Here is a 15,618-nt window from a genome sequence, read left to right as displayed (position 1 = left end):
AATTTCTATGTCATAATTCACTGGCAACATTCTAACCTGGAGAGAAAAGGCAAAAAGTCATTTCCTGAAATAGTTAATCCTTACGCCTGCGCAGTCGGAAACATTCCTAATGTCGGATGGAGAGGCGGCTGCGCAACAAGTGAACCTATGGTTTGAGGTGCCGCTTGGCGGCCGGAAGGTTGAAAGTGCAAGATTATTCTGCGCCTGCGCAGTCCCGGTAACTTCGCTGGCTGCTCCTAGGCTCCCGGCTCGCCGCCATCTTGTATTGGGGCTTCATTGTTCGCGCTGGGCCGGGCGGTTTAGTGTAATTGCCGCCGGAGAAGGAGGCGGAGTAACCCCCGGTCAGCGGAGAAATCCCGCTATTCTGCAGCTAGAGCCACTCAGACATTTTGGGAGGTAGTAAAGGGTAGGGAGCTGGACCCAGAGGCGCCGCCGGGACAGCAGCAGCCATGGAGGACGAGATGCCCAAGACTCTGTGAGTCTGAGGCAGCGCTGAGGGGGGCGGGATGGTGGTCGTCCCACAGGGAGGCCTCGGCCCCTCGCCGCTCCCCAGCCTATTGTCCTCAGTGGACTCCGCGATCTCACGATTTCCTCTCCTTAGAGCACACCTGGATGCTTAGCGACCGAGACCCTGGCTGTGAGAGGATGAGGTGGAGGGAGTGGGGCTCAACCCTCGGAATTAATCCCTTCACTTTACACCACAGCGTGGCCTTTGGCCTCGCCACCTGCCCTCTACAGTCTGGTCTCAGGCCTAGAGAAGAGACTTTCATTCAAACCTCATTTTAGAACTCGGTGAACCTTCTTTTTGTCCCATGCTTTCCTTTTTGTTTCCCGCCCCCGCTTCTTCATTAACCTCTTTTGATCTTTACAGTCGACTCCCTTTAATTTTACTTTGATTTTCTCCTGAAACTCTTCGGGTTTTTCCTCATAAATTCTCTTGAGGCTGCTTGTACTCATTTTCAGTGAGGTAAACTTTATTCTCGCAGTTGCCATCTGGGAAAAAAAAAAAAAGCCAAATATTTTTCTTTAACCTCTCTTTGGCTTCCCTTCTATAGCACTTCCTCCCCCGACCCCCCGACCAAAAAGCCTAAAACCGGACACCCTAAGGATTTTGAAACTGCTTTTGAAAAATGGAAATCTTACCCGGAGGTATATATCAACTGAGGGGAAGTAGACATGATGCTTTTTTATCATCGCTTGCTACTATTATGATTGACATGTTGCTGAAGGAGCAGGCAGCTTTTATGAAACAGTTGATAAATGCCTTAACATATTTAGTAACCTCTGAGAATTTTTACAGTTGATGTTAAATGATCTCAGCTTGGGGTATTTTCTTTGTTGTGCAGTTTCCTTTACAACATCCTCCTTTGTTTTTTCAAAGTATCGTCTGATGAGTTGATTCTGTCATTGTTGCTTTTCTGGAAAAGAAAAAGCCTGAGTTTTTACATACCTTTTGGGTTATATTCTTAAAATACTGGCAGTTTTAGAATTCTGTGCCTTAAATGTAGAACTTTAGGTTTCTTTTTGCAACTCTCTAGACATTACAGTTGTTATGAAGTACAATGTAATCAATTCTTTTTCTCACCACCAAAAGTTTCTGTTTTGTAATCTACATGATAAATGTAGTCACACTATTTTCTTAATAGATTAAACTTTTTGCTAGTTTATCTGACAATGTTAGTTACTTTAAGTATCTTTTTATAGGATGCAGCAATTAGTGCGTGACCTTTGTTTTTTGAAAGATTATATCTGTAGGTGAATACTCTCTAGGAAACAGCCCCCTAGAGCTTATGGAAACCGTTTTTTTCCTCTTGCTGCTTTGCCAGAAGTATGATAGCCAGAAGTATAGTGAGTTAAACACTACTCATCTCTTATAATGTCTTCAAATTTAAGATTTTTAAGTTATTTCAAAATTTTTAATTTCAGAAACTGCCTGAAATATCTGGGATCTTAACCTTTTTATCGTGATGGTTTGGGAATATCAAATAATGATAACTTCAGCTTTCTCCGGCCAGTCTACAAAAGCAGTTAAATAGCTTGGGGACAGGAGACCAGCCACTGCAGGAGAAATAATGAAGTTTTGTTCAACAAGTACTTAAGAGTGCATATGATTTGCCAGGTTCTGTGTGAAGTGCTTTCCCTGCTTGTTTAATTCTCATCAGAACTATGTGGTAAATGGGTTCATTTTGCAGCTGAGGAAAAGCTAAGCTTAGAGTTGAAGTCACCCAAGGTCATACTTTTTTGTTCATATTTCTGCAACTCTTCTGTCCTCAGCTCTTAGCTCTTAACACTTAGGACTTACTTTGCAATGTGTACCTCATTAGAACACCCCATCCAAGAATCTTTTTCCCAAAGTAGTCCAAACTCTAACATAGATGTCCTACTATCTCCTTTGCTTCTACAGCCTTTAACCAAAGCTACCATTCTTCCATTGAGCCCAGTCTTGATTAAATATGAGTAGGTGCTAATCCCTAAATTTTCCCAACAGTGTTTTTACTTTTAATATAAAATGTTTGTTCTAATAACCCTGGAAGTCAGGGGCTTTTAATATGTCCTTAGCACAGTATCTAGTTTGTGGTAAATGGTCAATAAATTTGATTTAAAAACTGGTACAGTTCCAAGCAGTGAATCCAGATATTACTCATTCTTGGGCGTAAGATATAGTCTGAATCTTGGTGTCACCTGTGGTACCTAAATGGCTCAGAAAATATGCCTTGATTTGCAACAAATGAGTGTTCGGCATCACCTTGTTAAGTTAGAGATTGCCAATATTCAGTTTCTTGTCAGCAGTACTTTGGAAATATATTGTGAGAAGTGGATTGATTCTGGAGACATTTTGACACTAGAGCAACAGCAGTTACCAGTGGGTTGGATGTGGGATGTGAGAATGAAGTCAACAATAAGTAGATTTATTTACAAATGTGTAATTTTGGTCATTTAAAATGATAGTTTATTGCAAAATACAAGTATAAATGAGAACAGTCTTGAGAGCATGAGTCTCTAGGATATCTTCAGGCATAGTATTAGATAAATTTGTTCAGGCTGGTTTGTATATATAGTCATCTCCAAGTAGAGGTGGTGCTAGCTAATAACATAAGAGGGTTTCAGGTATCTTGCAACAGGCTATCCTTTGTGAAGAGTAGACAGTTGTTTAATAGTCAAGTTAAGATGCTGGGTGTATAGTGTGTGTGTGTGTATGCAAAAGTAGGTTTACATTTCATATGGAAATAATACAATAATTAATAAATATTAGCGTATTCAAACTGTATGCCTACTTTTGCTATATATAAGTGGTTAACTTACTGGTAAAAAGAAAAGACCGGTGTAATGGGGTATTTTTATTAGCACAAGGAAGAAAAAGAGATTTTGTACTTTGATTTCTTTAATATGAAAATGTTATATAACTCACTTGTAGTTTATTGTAATGGTATCTAAGGCTGAGAGAAGTAGTTTCTGTAATTTCCTCCAAAGAGCATTTCTCTAAACAGCTGTGTGTAGACTTAATTGATAGAGACTCCTGGAGCTTACATCAAATGAACAAATGTGAAGGCAATACAGACCATAGTGATTTATTTATTTATTTATTTTTAGCGAGAGGGGGAGAGAGAAACATCAATTTTGTTCCACTCATTTATTAGTTTTCATATGTGCCCTGACTGGGAGTTCAACCCGCAACCTTGGTATATCAGGGCCCCATAGTACTTTTTAAAGCAGCTTATTTTTCTTTAATTTCTTTAAACTAGTTAATGTCGCTCAGAAAATATTTCTCAGAAAATCTTAGACAATTTTGCAAAGAGTAAATTATAAAATTCAGGTTCCCTAAAATTCAGGTTTCCTGTGCACTTGTCACTAGGTTATCTAGCTTTATCTATGTACATAGGTTGTTAGAATTAAATTTTCAGAAGAGCCATTTTTTAAATATATATATTTTTATTGTTGGCAGTATTACAGATGTTCCACTCTCCTTTTCCCCCCTACCCCACCCTGGAAGGGCCATTTTTTTCTTTTCTTTTTTTGTAATCCTCATCTGAGGATTTTTTTTTTTCATTGCTTTTCAGAGAGAGTAGATGGAAGAGGGAGAGGGAGGGAGGGAGGGAGGGAGGGAGGGAGGGAGGGAGGGAGGGAGGGAGGGAGGGAGGGAGGGAGGGAGGGAGGGAGGGAGATCCATTGGTTGCCTCCTGCATGTCCCCTGACTGGTGGCGAGGATAGAGCCTACAACCCAGTACGTGCCCTTGGCTGGAATCCAACCTGGGACCTTCAGTCCCTGGACCGATGCTCTAACCACTGATTGAAACAGACTAGGGCATGCCTTGGGGTTTTAATGGTAATTTTCCTCATTCCTTCTACATTTATTAAAGTTCTGCCAAAAAAAACACTATACCTGCCCTGGCTGGTGTGGCTCAATGGTTAGAGCACCACACCACCACCACCACCCCCCGCACCAAAGGGTCTCGGGTTGGATTCTTAGTCAAGGGCACGTACCTTAGTTGTGGGTTGAATCCCCAGTGTGGGAGGCAACCAGTCAGTGACTCTCTCATCATTGATTTCTCTCTCTCTCTCTCTCTCTCTCTCTCTCTCTCTCTCTCTCTTTCTCTCTCTCTCTGAAATCAAAAAAGAAGAGCTATTTTTTTTAGCTCTGCCGACGTGGCTCAGCAGTTGAGCATTGACCTATGATCCAGGAGATCGAGGTTTGATTCCCAGTCAGGGCACATACCTGGGTTGCAGGCTCAATCCCCAGTACAGGGAATGCAGGAGGCAGCCGATTAATGAATCTCATCATTGATGTTTCCTTCCCTCTCCCACCCCCCCGAAATCAATAAAGATACATATTTTAAAAAACAGATAAATTTTTTAAAAATAAAATTAAAAAAGCAATGGAAAGATATTTTCAGGTGAGGGTTAACCAAAAAAAAAATTTAAAAAAGAAAAGGCTATTCTTCCCAATCCAAGATTCAGCCAAGTATTATTTATTGTATTTGGTTGTCAGTGTCTTTTAAGCCCTTTTAAATCAAGAACAGTCCTCCCCTTTTTTACTTTTTTTAAGGACAATAACATTTTTAAGAGATCAAACAAGTGGCCTTATACAGTATCCCATATTTGGATATGTGTAATTGTTTTATATAGCCAATATGCTGTAAACTTCAACTAAATTTAAGCTTGACTAGATTAAAGTTAGACCTTTTTGAGTTGACTACTTCATAGGTGATGTTGTATAATTCATAGTGTACACACAATGTCTCATTGTCCACCTATAAAATGATTTAAAGTTGGATCACTGGATCAGAGTGGTAAAACAGCCAGAGCTCTCACTTTTTAAAAAAATATATGTTTTCATTGATTTTAGAGAGAGAGGAAGGGGGGGCATCAATGTGAGAGAGGCTGCCTCCTGCATACCCCCTACTGGGGATCAAGCCCACAACCTGAGCATGTGCCCTGACCAGGAATCGAACCAGTGACCTTTTGGTGCATGGGACAATGCTCAACCAATTGAGCCATGCCAGCCAGGGCTGAAGCTCTCATTTTTAAGATAGGGTTTTCCCTTCAAGATTGTTAAGTGATTTATGTGATAACTTTGGCATCATGCAAATACTCATGGTATAATATCCAGAGGGCTTACACATAGTTAATTTAATGTGGTCTGTCTAAATTTATTGATTGGCATTTTTCTGTAAAGAAGAGCTTTTCCCTCATCAACTAGAGCTATTAGATTACACTATACTGGAGTTTCTACTCAAAGGGCAAGGTAAATGCTTAATTCTTTCCCTTTAATTTCTGATTTTCAGAATAAGGTCTTGGTGTAATAATAACCTCTGATCCTGGAAAAATTGCTGTTGGGTAGATATTGGTTTTGCTTTTTTGAGTATCATTATTCTACTTGATAGATTCGGCACTTCTCTCTTTACCATTTTAACCTATTCCAGTGCCTTCATAGTAATCACTTAATGTATGTTTGTTGAATGGGTAAATGGAAGGAAGAAATTGAATACACATTTTCTGACATGTATAGATGTTTATTTTTTCTGGGAAAAGAGTCTGTATCTTTCAACACATGGTTTCTGAAGGATTTTTGGTAGAGGAATGAGAAACTACAGTTATTGAGACTACATTCTCTGATTGCAGAAGTGATAAACTTCTTTCTAACATGTCTAGAGGTAACCTCATTTCAAAGTCTCATTTTGAAAATTTATTTATAAACTCTTTAAGTTTTCCCACTTATATGGTCTTGTATTACACTACACTAGTTAAGTTTCCTAGTCACCAATTCATATTATCTGTTAAAGGTCTCTCCTAGACTCTTTCTACTCCTCTCCACATCTGCTGATCAGTGATAATTCAATTGAAAGATTTTCCATCCCTTCGTGAGCATTTACAACACCTGATAAATAATTTACCCATAATTTTTCAAAAATGCTTATTGTGTAAACCAAAGTATACCTAAATCGGACAATGTTAGGGGAATTGTAAATTAAAAATTGAGACAATTTTAATATTCTTTTTTTTTTTTTTAATCCTCACCCAAGGATATTTTTCCCATTGCTTTTCAGAGAGTGGAGGGGAGAGAAAGAGAGAGAGAGAAACATCAGTGTGAGAGAGAGACATCCATTGGTTGCCTCCCGCTCGCATTCCTCCTGGGGCAGGGGATTGAGCCTGTAACTGAGGTACATGCCCTTGGCCAGGATCGAACCCAGGACCCTTCAGTCCATGGGCCAACACTAATCACTGAGCCAAACCAGCAAGGGCTTAATGTTTTAGTAATACTGTAGTAGAAATAATTGCAAAGCTTTCCAGAATTGATTGTATAAAAGTTCTGTATATCTAATGATTCATCTGAGAGATTTTTAAAGCGTATCTTCCTAAGGTAGGCCTAGGAACTTAGAAATAAACAACAGGTTTAATTTGCAACACCTTGACTAAGAACACACTAACTTTCTACTAGCAGTGTCTAATATACTTGCAGGTTACATATATTACATCTGTTTTGAAAGAGATTTTAAAGTTTTGGCAAACTTTTATAAGTTATTCCCAGTTAGTGTAGTTTAAGGTAAAGATCTACCTATTTAAATTCATTTTTCAGTAAGCAACTTTAGAAACAGATCAAAAGAAGCAAATTTAAAATGGTAAATGTTTTTCTTTGTGTTTCAGATATGTCGGTAACCTTTCCAGAGATGTGACAGAAGCTCTAATTCTTCAGCTCTTTAGCCAGATTGGACCTTGTAAAAACTGCAAAATGATTATGGATGTAAGGGTATTTTACTTAAGTTAACTTTAATCTTTTTTATGTACATTATTTAAATCCATTACTTCCAGGAACTCTCAAATTAGTTTATATAGTCTGAATTCAGAGGGATTTTAGTGACTTTCATAGTGAATCAGTTTTGGCCACTGAGTTTAATTCATTTTATTAAATAAAGGAAGAAGAGCAGAACTAATCATTTTTAGAGCAGATGAGAACACTCTCTTTCTCTCTCTCTCTCTATATATATAGGCTCTTTTTTTAAGGTACATTGAAGCATCAGAATTGTTTATTGTATATGGTATCAGCTGATAGGCTAATCTAGAAATTCACTTATTACAATTAGTTTGGGACATTGGGTCAAAAGTAATAAATGTGATACTTTGAAATGTTTTTAACTTTATTTTTAAAGGTTGTGATTCAAGTTTTTCTTGCATTATGGCAATTAACCATCCATCAGACCTTAATGTATAGAAAAAACCTTGAATTAATTCATATAATTGGTGTTAACCCTGAATCATATATGTATAAAAAGACATTTAAAAATTTTGTTGATGGGAAAGACAGTGCTAAAGAGAATCCTTTTATCCCGTGGTCTCTCCTTTTGGTTTTCTTTTCCCAGGAAAGAAAATCATATATGTGTATATGTATATCTGATACTTTCTTTTCTATTGTTTTCCAGCTTATCTCTATTTTTATTTGGTATTCATTCATTCATTTATTTACTTATTTTTAATATATTTTTATTGATTTCAGAGAGCGGGAGGTAGAGAGAGATAGAAACATCAATGATGAGAGAGTGAGTCATTGATCGGCTGCCTCCTGTATGCCCCCTGCCAGGGAACGAGCCTGCAACCTGGGCATGTGCCCTGACCGGGAATCGAACTCTAATCTCCTAGATCATAGGTCAGTGCTCAACCGCTGAGCCAGGCCAGCCGGGCTTTACTTGGTATTTAAAAAGTAATTGTTTCCCTAGCCAGTTTGGGTCAGTGGTTAGTGGTTCGGTCCACGGGTTCAATTACTGGTCATGGGCATGTACCTCAGTTGCAGGCGATCTGAGGCAACCAGTCCATGTGTCTCTCTCTCAACAATATTCCCCCCCGCCTCCCACTCTCTAAAAATCAATGGAAAAAATATCCTCATGTGAAGATTCGCAAAAAATAAAATAAACGTAATATAAAAAGTAATTGTTTAGCCCTGGCCGGTGTAATTAAGTTGGGTGGACATCATCCCTTGCACCGAAAGATTGCCAATTCATTGTTCAATTCCCAATCAGGGCACATGCCTGGGTTGTGGGCTCAATTCCCAGTAGGGTGGCATGCAGAGGTAGCCGATCAATGTTTTGCCCTCACATCGATTTTCCTCTCCCTTCCCTTCTCTCTAAAAATCAATTTTTTAAAAAAATTTTTTTAAGTAATTGTTTAACCAATTGGCTTTGGTTTGTTGTCAAAGATTTAAAATGTCAAACTCTTCTCCTAAAGTAGCAAGGTCATCTGCATTTAATATAGATGGATTCAACTAATGTTTTTGTCCTTTATTCTTCTCTTAAGTGTTCTCTTGTCACATTTAATATCGGTATGCCCTTGGATAAAGAAGAAAAGATCCCTGTACCCATAGAGAAAGATAAGAAGTGCAGACTGGAAAATGATGGAGAATTTAAAACAGTCTTTCCTTGATGTGGGTCTCCTTCCTTATCCCAGTAATAGCATTTATAGAATGCTTACCTGTTATTTTAACGCTGATGCATTATCACAAGTGCTCAGCAGAAACATTGTAAAGCACATTATTCCCATTTAATATATGCAGAAATAAGGCAAAGCAAGCTTGTAAATCCAGATTGAACTATGTGATTATAAGTTCTCTTCATTGGTTTGTAGGCTGCCATTCTCTCCCTGTCTGGGTCATTCTAGATATTTGTCTGGTAAAGCTCACTAGGCAAAATGTTAATGACTGCCTGACCTACAGTAAAGGCTAGCTATGTTAGCCTTTGCCACTTCATATAAAGTTTGCGGTTTTTTTCACTCAGAGGCTTAGATTAACATTTTGTTTTTATTATTATTAAAGTCTAAATTCCAGTTTATTCATATATAAGACTGATGTCCGTATTTATGAACTTTACACTTCCTAGAGTATTAAGGCTGATGATGTGTATGCTTAGATTCTTTTTATCTAAAAAGTACAGCTTTTTCTGGGTACATATCAACTAAAGTGAACATTCTTTTTCATTTGATTGCTCTACTCAAATATAAGCTACTTTCTCTATCAATGTTGATCTTTGTAGTAGAATTCTCATTAAGTGTAGTATTAGTTTGAATTATACAATGTTTAAAACATTTTCATATTCCCTAATGTTTTTAAAATAAAATAATAGGTAGTGTATCAATTTGTGATTTCTTCTTTACTCTAAAATTCATATATATATGTGTGTGTGTGTATATATGTACATATGTATATATATATATATATTTGACAGTATTACTTTAAAATTCTTTTTTTGGTCAATCCTCACCTGAGGACATTTTTTTCCATTGATTTTTAGGGAGAGTAGAAGGGAGCAGGGGAGGGAGGAGGGGAAAGAGAGAGAAAGAAACATTAATGTGAGAGAGATACATCAATTGGTTGCCTCCCGAACGTACCCCACCAACCGGGTCCGAAGATCAAAAAACCTACGACCTGCCTGACCGGGCATGGCTCAGCAGTTGAGCATCGACCTAGGATCCAGGAGATCGGGGTTCCATTCCCAGTCAGGGCACATGCCCGGGTTGCAGGCTGCAGCTGATCAGTGACTCTCATCATTGATGTTTCTCTCTCTCTCCCCCTCTCCCTTCCTCTCTCTGAAATCAATAAAGATATATTTAAAAAAAAAAAAAAAAAAAGCCTACGACCTAGATACGTGCCCTTGGCTGGGAATTGAACCCACCACCCTTCGGTGAGTGGGCCAGTTCTTTAACTATTTAGCCACACCAGCCAGAGCCTCTAAAATTCTTAAAAATCATTACCAGTGACTCTTTTAAACTATTGTGCTTGAAACAAAATGGTATCTTCTAGTTTTTGTTTCTAAAGTATATATTTTTTTATTGATTTTAGAGCGGAAGGGAGAGGGGAGAGAGAGAGAGAAACATCAGTGAGAGAGAAACATCACCCAAATGCTGCTTCCTGCACGCCTCTTACTGGGGATTGAGTCCACAACACAGGCATGTGCCCCGACCAGGAATCAAACCAGTGACCTCAAGGCTCAGTCCACTGAGCCACACCAGCTGGGCTCGGCTCATTCTAGTCTTTTAGCTTCTTATTTTAACAACCCTGCTTTGGAGAGTATAGAAAGACTTTTTAAATGGTCTATGAAGTCATTTGGTATTTTGCACTGATGGGTATAAAATATTGGGGAGTTTTTAATTTATTTTTTGCTTTAATTTATAATAAAACATCCAGACTTCATGTTTCATCAAATGTCAACCACTTGGAACGCCAGCAGAAAAGAAGAGAGAATTTTTAAAAGCCTACTAAGCAACTAAAAAATCATGTCAGAAAGTCTAAATTCTTTTTTTTTTTTTAAACATATCTTTATTGATTTCAGAGACAGGAAAGGAGGGGGAGAGAGAGATAGAAACATCAATGATGAGAGAGTCATTGATCGGCTGCCTATCCCGCAACTGGGCATGTGCCCTGACCGGGAATCGAACCCCAATCTCCTGGATACTAGGTCGATGCTCAACCGCTGAGCCACGCCGGCTGGGCAGAAAGTCCAAATTCTAAAACCTCCTCTAAAACTTTACTGACCAGATAGCCTCTTCAGTTTTCAGAGCCTATTTATTTATATTTTAGAAACAAGCTTAAATTAAGATAGTTGGTTGACATTTTCTGCTACTCAGTAAGTTAGAGGTAGCAAGAATATATGTACATGTATAGCAATAAAAAGTAACTTCACAGGGAAGAGACAGAAAAGCCAATACCAATACTTGAGAACATAGGATTCTAGTCAAACTTAACCTCTATAGCTTAAAGAAAAGACCATATTATATGATGATGGGGAGAATGTAGCTATATACTAATTTACCCATAATTAGGACACATAGTCATTAATAAAAGATTAAATTATATATGTAGTAGTCTAGTATAACTTGCTGATGAAGATAGCTTTCTATAAAAATAGCTAATTTTTAAGTGTTTGCTTCCTTATCTAAAGATTTACTTGTGGAATGGACCCTCTATTTTCCATAGCCTGATAAATGAGATGTGATAATTTTAAGGTAATGGGAGTACAAAACTTAAAATTGGCTGTTGTGTGTTTTTCTTTAACAGACAGCTGGAAATGATCCATACTGTTTTGTGGAGTTTTATGAGCATCGTCATGCTGCTGCAGCACTAGCTGCTATGAATGGGCGGAAGATAATGGGTAAGGTAAGCTGTCATAATTAAAGGTGACTTGAACTACAATTTTTTTTTTTGTTGATCCTCACCCAAAGATACTTTTTCCATTGATTTTTAGAGTGAGGGGAAGGGAGAGAGGGAAAGGGAGCAGAGGGTGGCGGGAGAGAGAGAGACAGACATCAGTTGGCTCCCTCCTGCCTGCGCTCCAACCAGGGCTAGGGATCAACCCTGCAACCCAGGGACGCACCCCTGACCTGGAATTGAACCCGCAACCGGTTGCAGGCCAACGCTTTTTACCATCAGGACATACCGGTCAGAGCAAACTAGATACTTTAAATTGGATAGTTTTGTTTCCTTTTTAGAAGCATTATATTCACTTTATAGCAGAAGATCACATTTATTATTAAAAAGGCAGGATAAAACTTTTAGAGTGCATGTTTATGTTAGTATTTTTCCTGTGTGCCTTGCACACAGTAATACTAAAATACTTGTTGAATTACTCAAGCTTGGATGAAACATCTAGGAACATTGGATGCAAATGGGGAAGAATAAAAGACAAAAGTTCATTGGTACTTAGGTAAGAAAGGTGGGTTGAATGGTAACAGAGAAGTATGTAAGATTAGGATTTGACAGCATTATTTGCAAAAGTATAGGTTAAATTATAAGAAGCTTTGACTAGAACTGGTATCCATTTCATCTCAAACATACACATTCCTATGTGTATATACATTCAAATCTTGTAATATCTGATTTTGAGCTTTATTTTTATGGAATATAAATGTAGAAAATTTTTTTTAGGAAGTCAAAGTGAATTGGGCAACAACCCCCAGCAGTCAAAAGAAAGATACAAGCAGTAAGTATATTTTATACACTTTGAACGTTTGTTTTTATTGTACACAGTAGTTTTATTGTAAAGCATATAAACATCATACGTGTTTGCAGTAATGTTTTGATCGTTATCCTAAGATATGATTGAATGTGTTTGTGTTAATAAATTTAAGAACAAATCTAATCTTTGTCATCAGGTAGTACCGTTGTCAGCACACAGCGTTCACAAGGTAATTGTATCTTCTTAAACATAAAATGAAATCTCTTGAAAGGGTATTCACTAACCACCTGAAGTTTTTTTGTTTGATATTGGGGGGAGTGGGGAGGGAGGAGGTCGTATTTCTACTTGTCTCTCTGGCAATATTTTTCCCCCTTCTCCCCAGTGTTGACCAAGTGTGGCTTTTCCACTACTTTGGTGCTATTTCAAGCTCTCTGACCCTCTTGGAGGCAGCTGATGCCTTAGAAATACTTTCACCAACTAAAGGGCGAGATACCCTGCTTCCTTGAGGTCACGATCTGTGCTCCATATCCAGATCTTCTGATTGCTTGAGTTGCTCCTGAAACTGTGTTTCCCAAATGGCAACCCAATATGTTGCTTAAGGCCTGCCAAGTAGGGGTAACTTTTCTTTCCAAATATACTTTGTCAAAATTAGTATATATGTCTGTTTTAAAGTGTTGATTCAACTATTTTGTATTTTTTAAGTGTTTCTTTTCTTGAGCATTGTCTTTTTTTTTTTTAAACTTCACATGGGATCGTTATTTCTCTCCGATGCTTTTTTAATGGCTCTAATATAAAGTGAAGGGATTACTGTTTTTATTCTGTTGCCTTCAGTCTTAGTTCACTTGCACATGGATTCACATAAACTGAATGGTGTAATGTCTGGGCAACCAAAACTGTTGGCTTTTGAGAAAACTGTCAAATACTTTAACATCAAACTGTTGCAATGCAAGGTATTTCTTTGCTTGTTCTTCACAAAATATGGTTAAACCAAGTATATCATGTAGCTAGATTCAGTGAATTGTCTTAACTGAGGCAAATCTAGTCTACATAACTCACAATACCACTATTTTATTTTAATTTGTAAAGCTTTAATATAGTGGTAAACTGACTAATTGTAAATAATTACTATTAAAACTGATTAAGTCATTAATTTTTTTGTGCAAAACTTGTTATATATTATTAGTTTATTTTCTTAAACCCGTATAATAATTGACTATAAGCAGAGATATAACTGTCAGATATATCAGTCTTGAGGAGAGTCTTTCCTGTATTGTCACCTTGATTATGTTTAAAACTGATAGGATTTGTATAGATATAGGATAGTGTTTTGTTTATATGTTACTGTAATCCATAAATTACTTAAAAAATAATTTATTGAATAAATTTTAGTATTTTTAAATTCTAAAATTTTATTTTTCTTTTCACTTCCCCATCCTTCCCCTTATAAGATCATTTCCATGTCTTTGTTGGTGATCTCAGTCCAGAAATTACAACTGAAGATATAAAAGCTGCATTTGCGCCATTTGGAAGAATATCGTAAGTAACAAGATAAAAGTAAAATACTTTTAATTAGAAACAATCTTATTTAGAAGTACTTTGAAAATTTATTGTGAATTTTGGACATTAATTTTAACACTTGAATATAATGTATTACATTGTTTAGAGACTATTTAAGCAGTTAAGAGCCAAAGATTGTTTTCCCATTGATAAATCTTTGGTCTTCAATTATCTTAAAATCTTTTTTTCAATTAGCATTAGCTTTTAAGAGACAAGTTTACTATTCTACATAATGTTTCATATATAAGTGTCTTGCTAGCTTGGTCATAATCTTTAGTAAACTTGTGCTGTGACTAAGGAATTTAGAGCTTTTGGGCACTATATGACACCACGCATTTTGTGCTAATATGTTTTAACAAAAAGAAACCTCATTTTAACACCCAAAACAGTTACTAAATGTTAATTCCAAGGTAATCTATCCTTTTGTTGTTGTTACTGTTAACAACAACAGTAACAGTAATAATGCCTTTTAGTTTTTTGTGAAGCTCTGTCATGCTTGCATTTGTTATTAATCATACAGTTTAAGCCCTTTGTAAATAGCTCACTCAAGGTAGTGTTCATCATAAAAGAACTTTAATATTTTGAAAAACATGCCATAATAGAGTAAGAATAATAATTTGATAATAGTACTTTCTTACACGTAATCGTTGAATTTAGAAAACAGAATTTTTTTAGGGTTTCTGGTTGCTTTATTATTGTTCCAGCTAGAAGAATAGTAAATTATCTTAACTGAAGCAAAAAGGAAACACTAGCTTTGGTTTGGTTTGATGAACAGACCAACAGCGAACATGAGGTGAGGAGAAAAGTAAATGCCGATAGTATTGGTGATGAATCTTGGGAGAGTTTTTATTTGAAGAGTTGTTCATTGGTAGGGTGATGAACATGCATAGTAAGAAACCACCTTTAGAGGCATTTGTGACATTACGGTTTATAAATGGACTCTTCTGTTAGGTGACATTTTTCTTTATGAGAATAGATTAGGAAAATAAGTTCTCATTTCTTGATCTTGTTAATCTGTCTCAGGGTTTTGATGATGGTTAGCTTGCTTTCAAGTATCTAGACTGGCAGATACTAACCCTTGCCCTCTCAAAGGCTCTATAAATCTCTGTATGCAAAGTGTTTTATTTGCTTTCCTTTTGGTGTGGAGTATCTGTGTAAGTTCTGTTCTATTTTCAGAGTAGTCATAGGACCACAGAAGGATTAAAGAACCCTGGTCTAGATATTTGCTGCTTCTTCCTTAGAGAACCCTTTCAGAAATAAGTAAGAATTAAATGTATTTCAAGGCTAATGTTTCCTGAAACTTAACTCTAGGAAGAAAATTTTCTAACATTTTAACAGATTATATAGCTATTTTATTAAATGCTTTAATTTTGATTGAAAACTTTTCTGAAGACTTGGGAATTTTAGCTTGTGATTAGATAAAGATTTAACAATCAGTGAGTTTAAGTTGAATGACATTCAAAATTTAGTAATTTCATGACTTTTTAATCATGCATCAATAATTTCTTTTCATTAAATATGTTGGTATCATAATTATAGTCTGCAGATTTTACTATGGCCAGCCATGGTTATTAAATAAATATTAGTTTTTCTTGGGTAAGGCCTTTCTTTAAGTTTTATAATTTTC

At 36.8% G+C, this 15,618-nt stretch overlaps 1 protein-coding gene across 5 annotated transcripts in view; it reads left to right on the top strand.

Moving 5' to 3' along the window:
• The first annotated feature begins 202 nt into the window (after positions 1-202).
• Positions 203-15,618, top strand: part of TIA1 (TIA1 cytotoxic granule associated RNA binding protein) — a 29,314-nt gene continuing 13,898 nt past the window's right edge. For all 5 annotated transcript variants that reach the window (XR_014000204.1, XR_014000205.1, XM_081157140.1 and 2 more), the window contains exons 1-6: positions 203-475; positions 7,144-7,240; positions 11,537-11,635; positions 12,404-12,458; positions 12,631-12,663; positions 13,883-13,970. Coding sequence is in view for 3 of the 5 variants with exons in the window: in XM_081157140.1 (XP_081013266.1) it covers positions 450-475; positions 7,144-7,240; positions 11,537-11,635; positions 12,404-12,458; positions 12,631-12,663; positions 13,883-13,970 (398 nt within the window). In the remaining 2 variants the exon portion in view is untranslated. The remainder of the gene's footprint in view (positions 476-7,143; positions 7,241-11,536; positions 11,636-12,403; positions 12,459-12,630; positions 12,664-13,882; positions 13,971-15,618) is intronic.

This window comes from Miniopterus schreibersii (assembly GCF_964146895.1).
Source record: "Miniopterus schreibersii genome assembly, chromosome: 13".
NCBI classification, from domain to species: domain Eukaryota; kingdom Metazoa; phylum Chordata; class Mammalia; order Chiroptera; family Miniopteridae; genus Miniopterus; species Miniopterus schreibersii.
The sequence above is the reverse complement of the archived record's forward strand: the minus strand, read 5'-3'. Positions and strand labels throughout refer to the sequence as shown.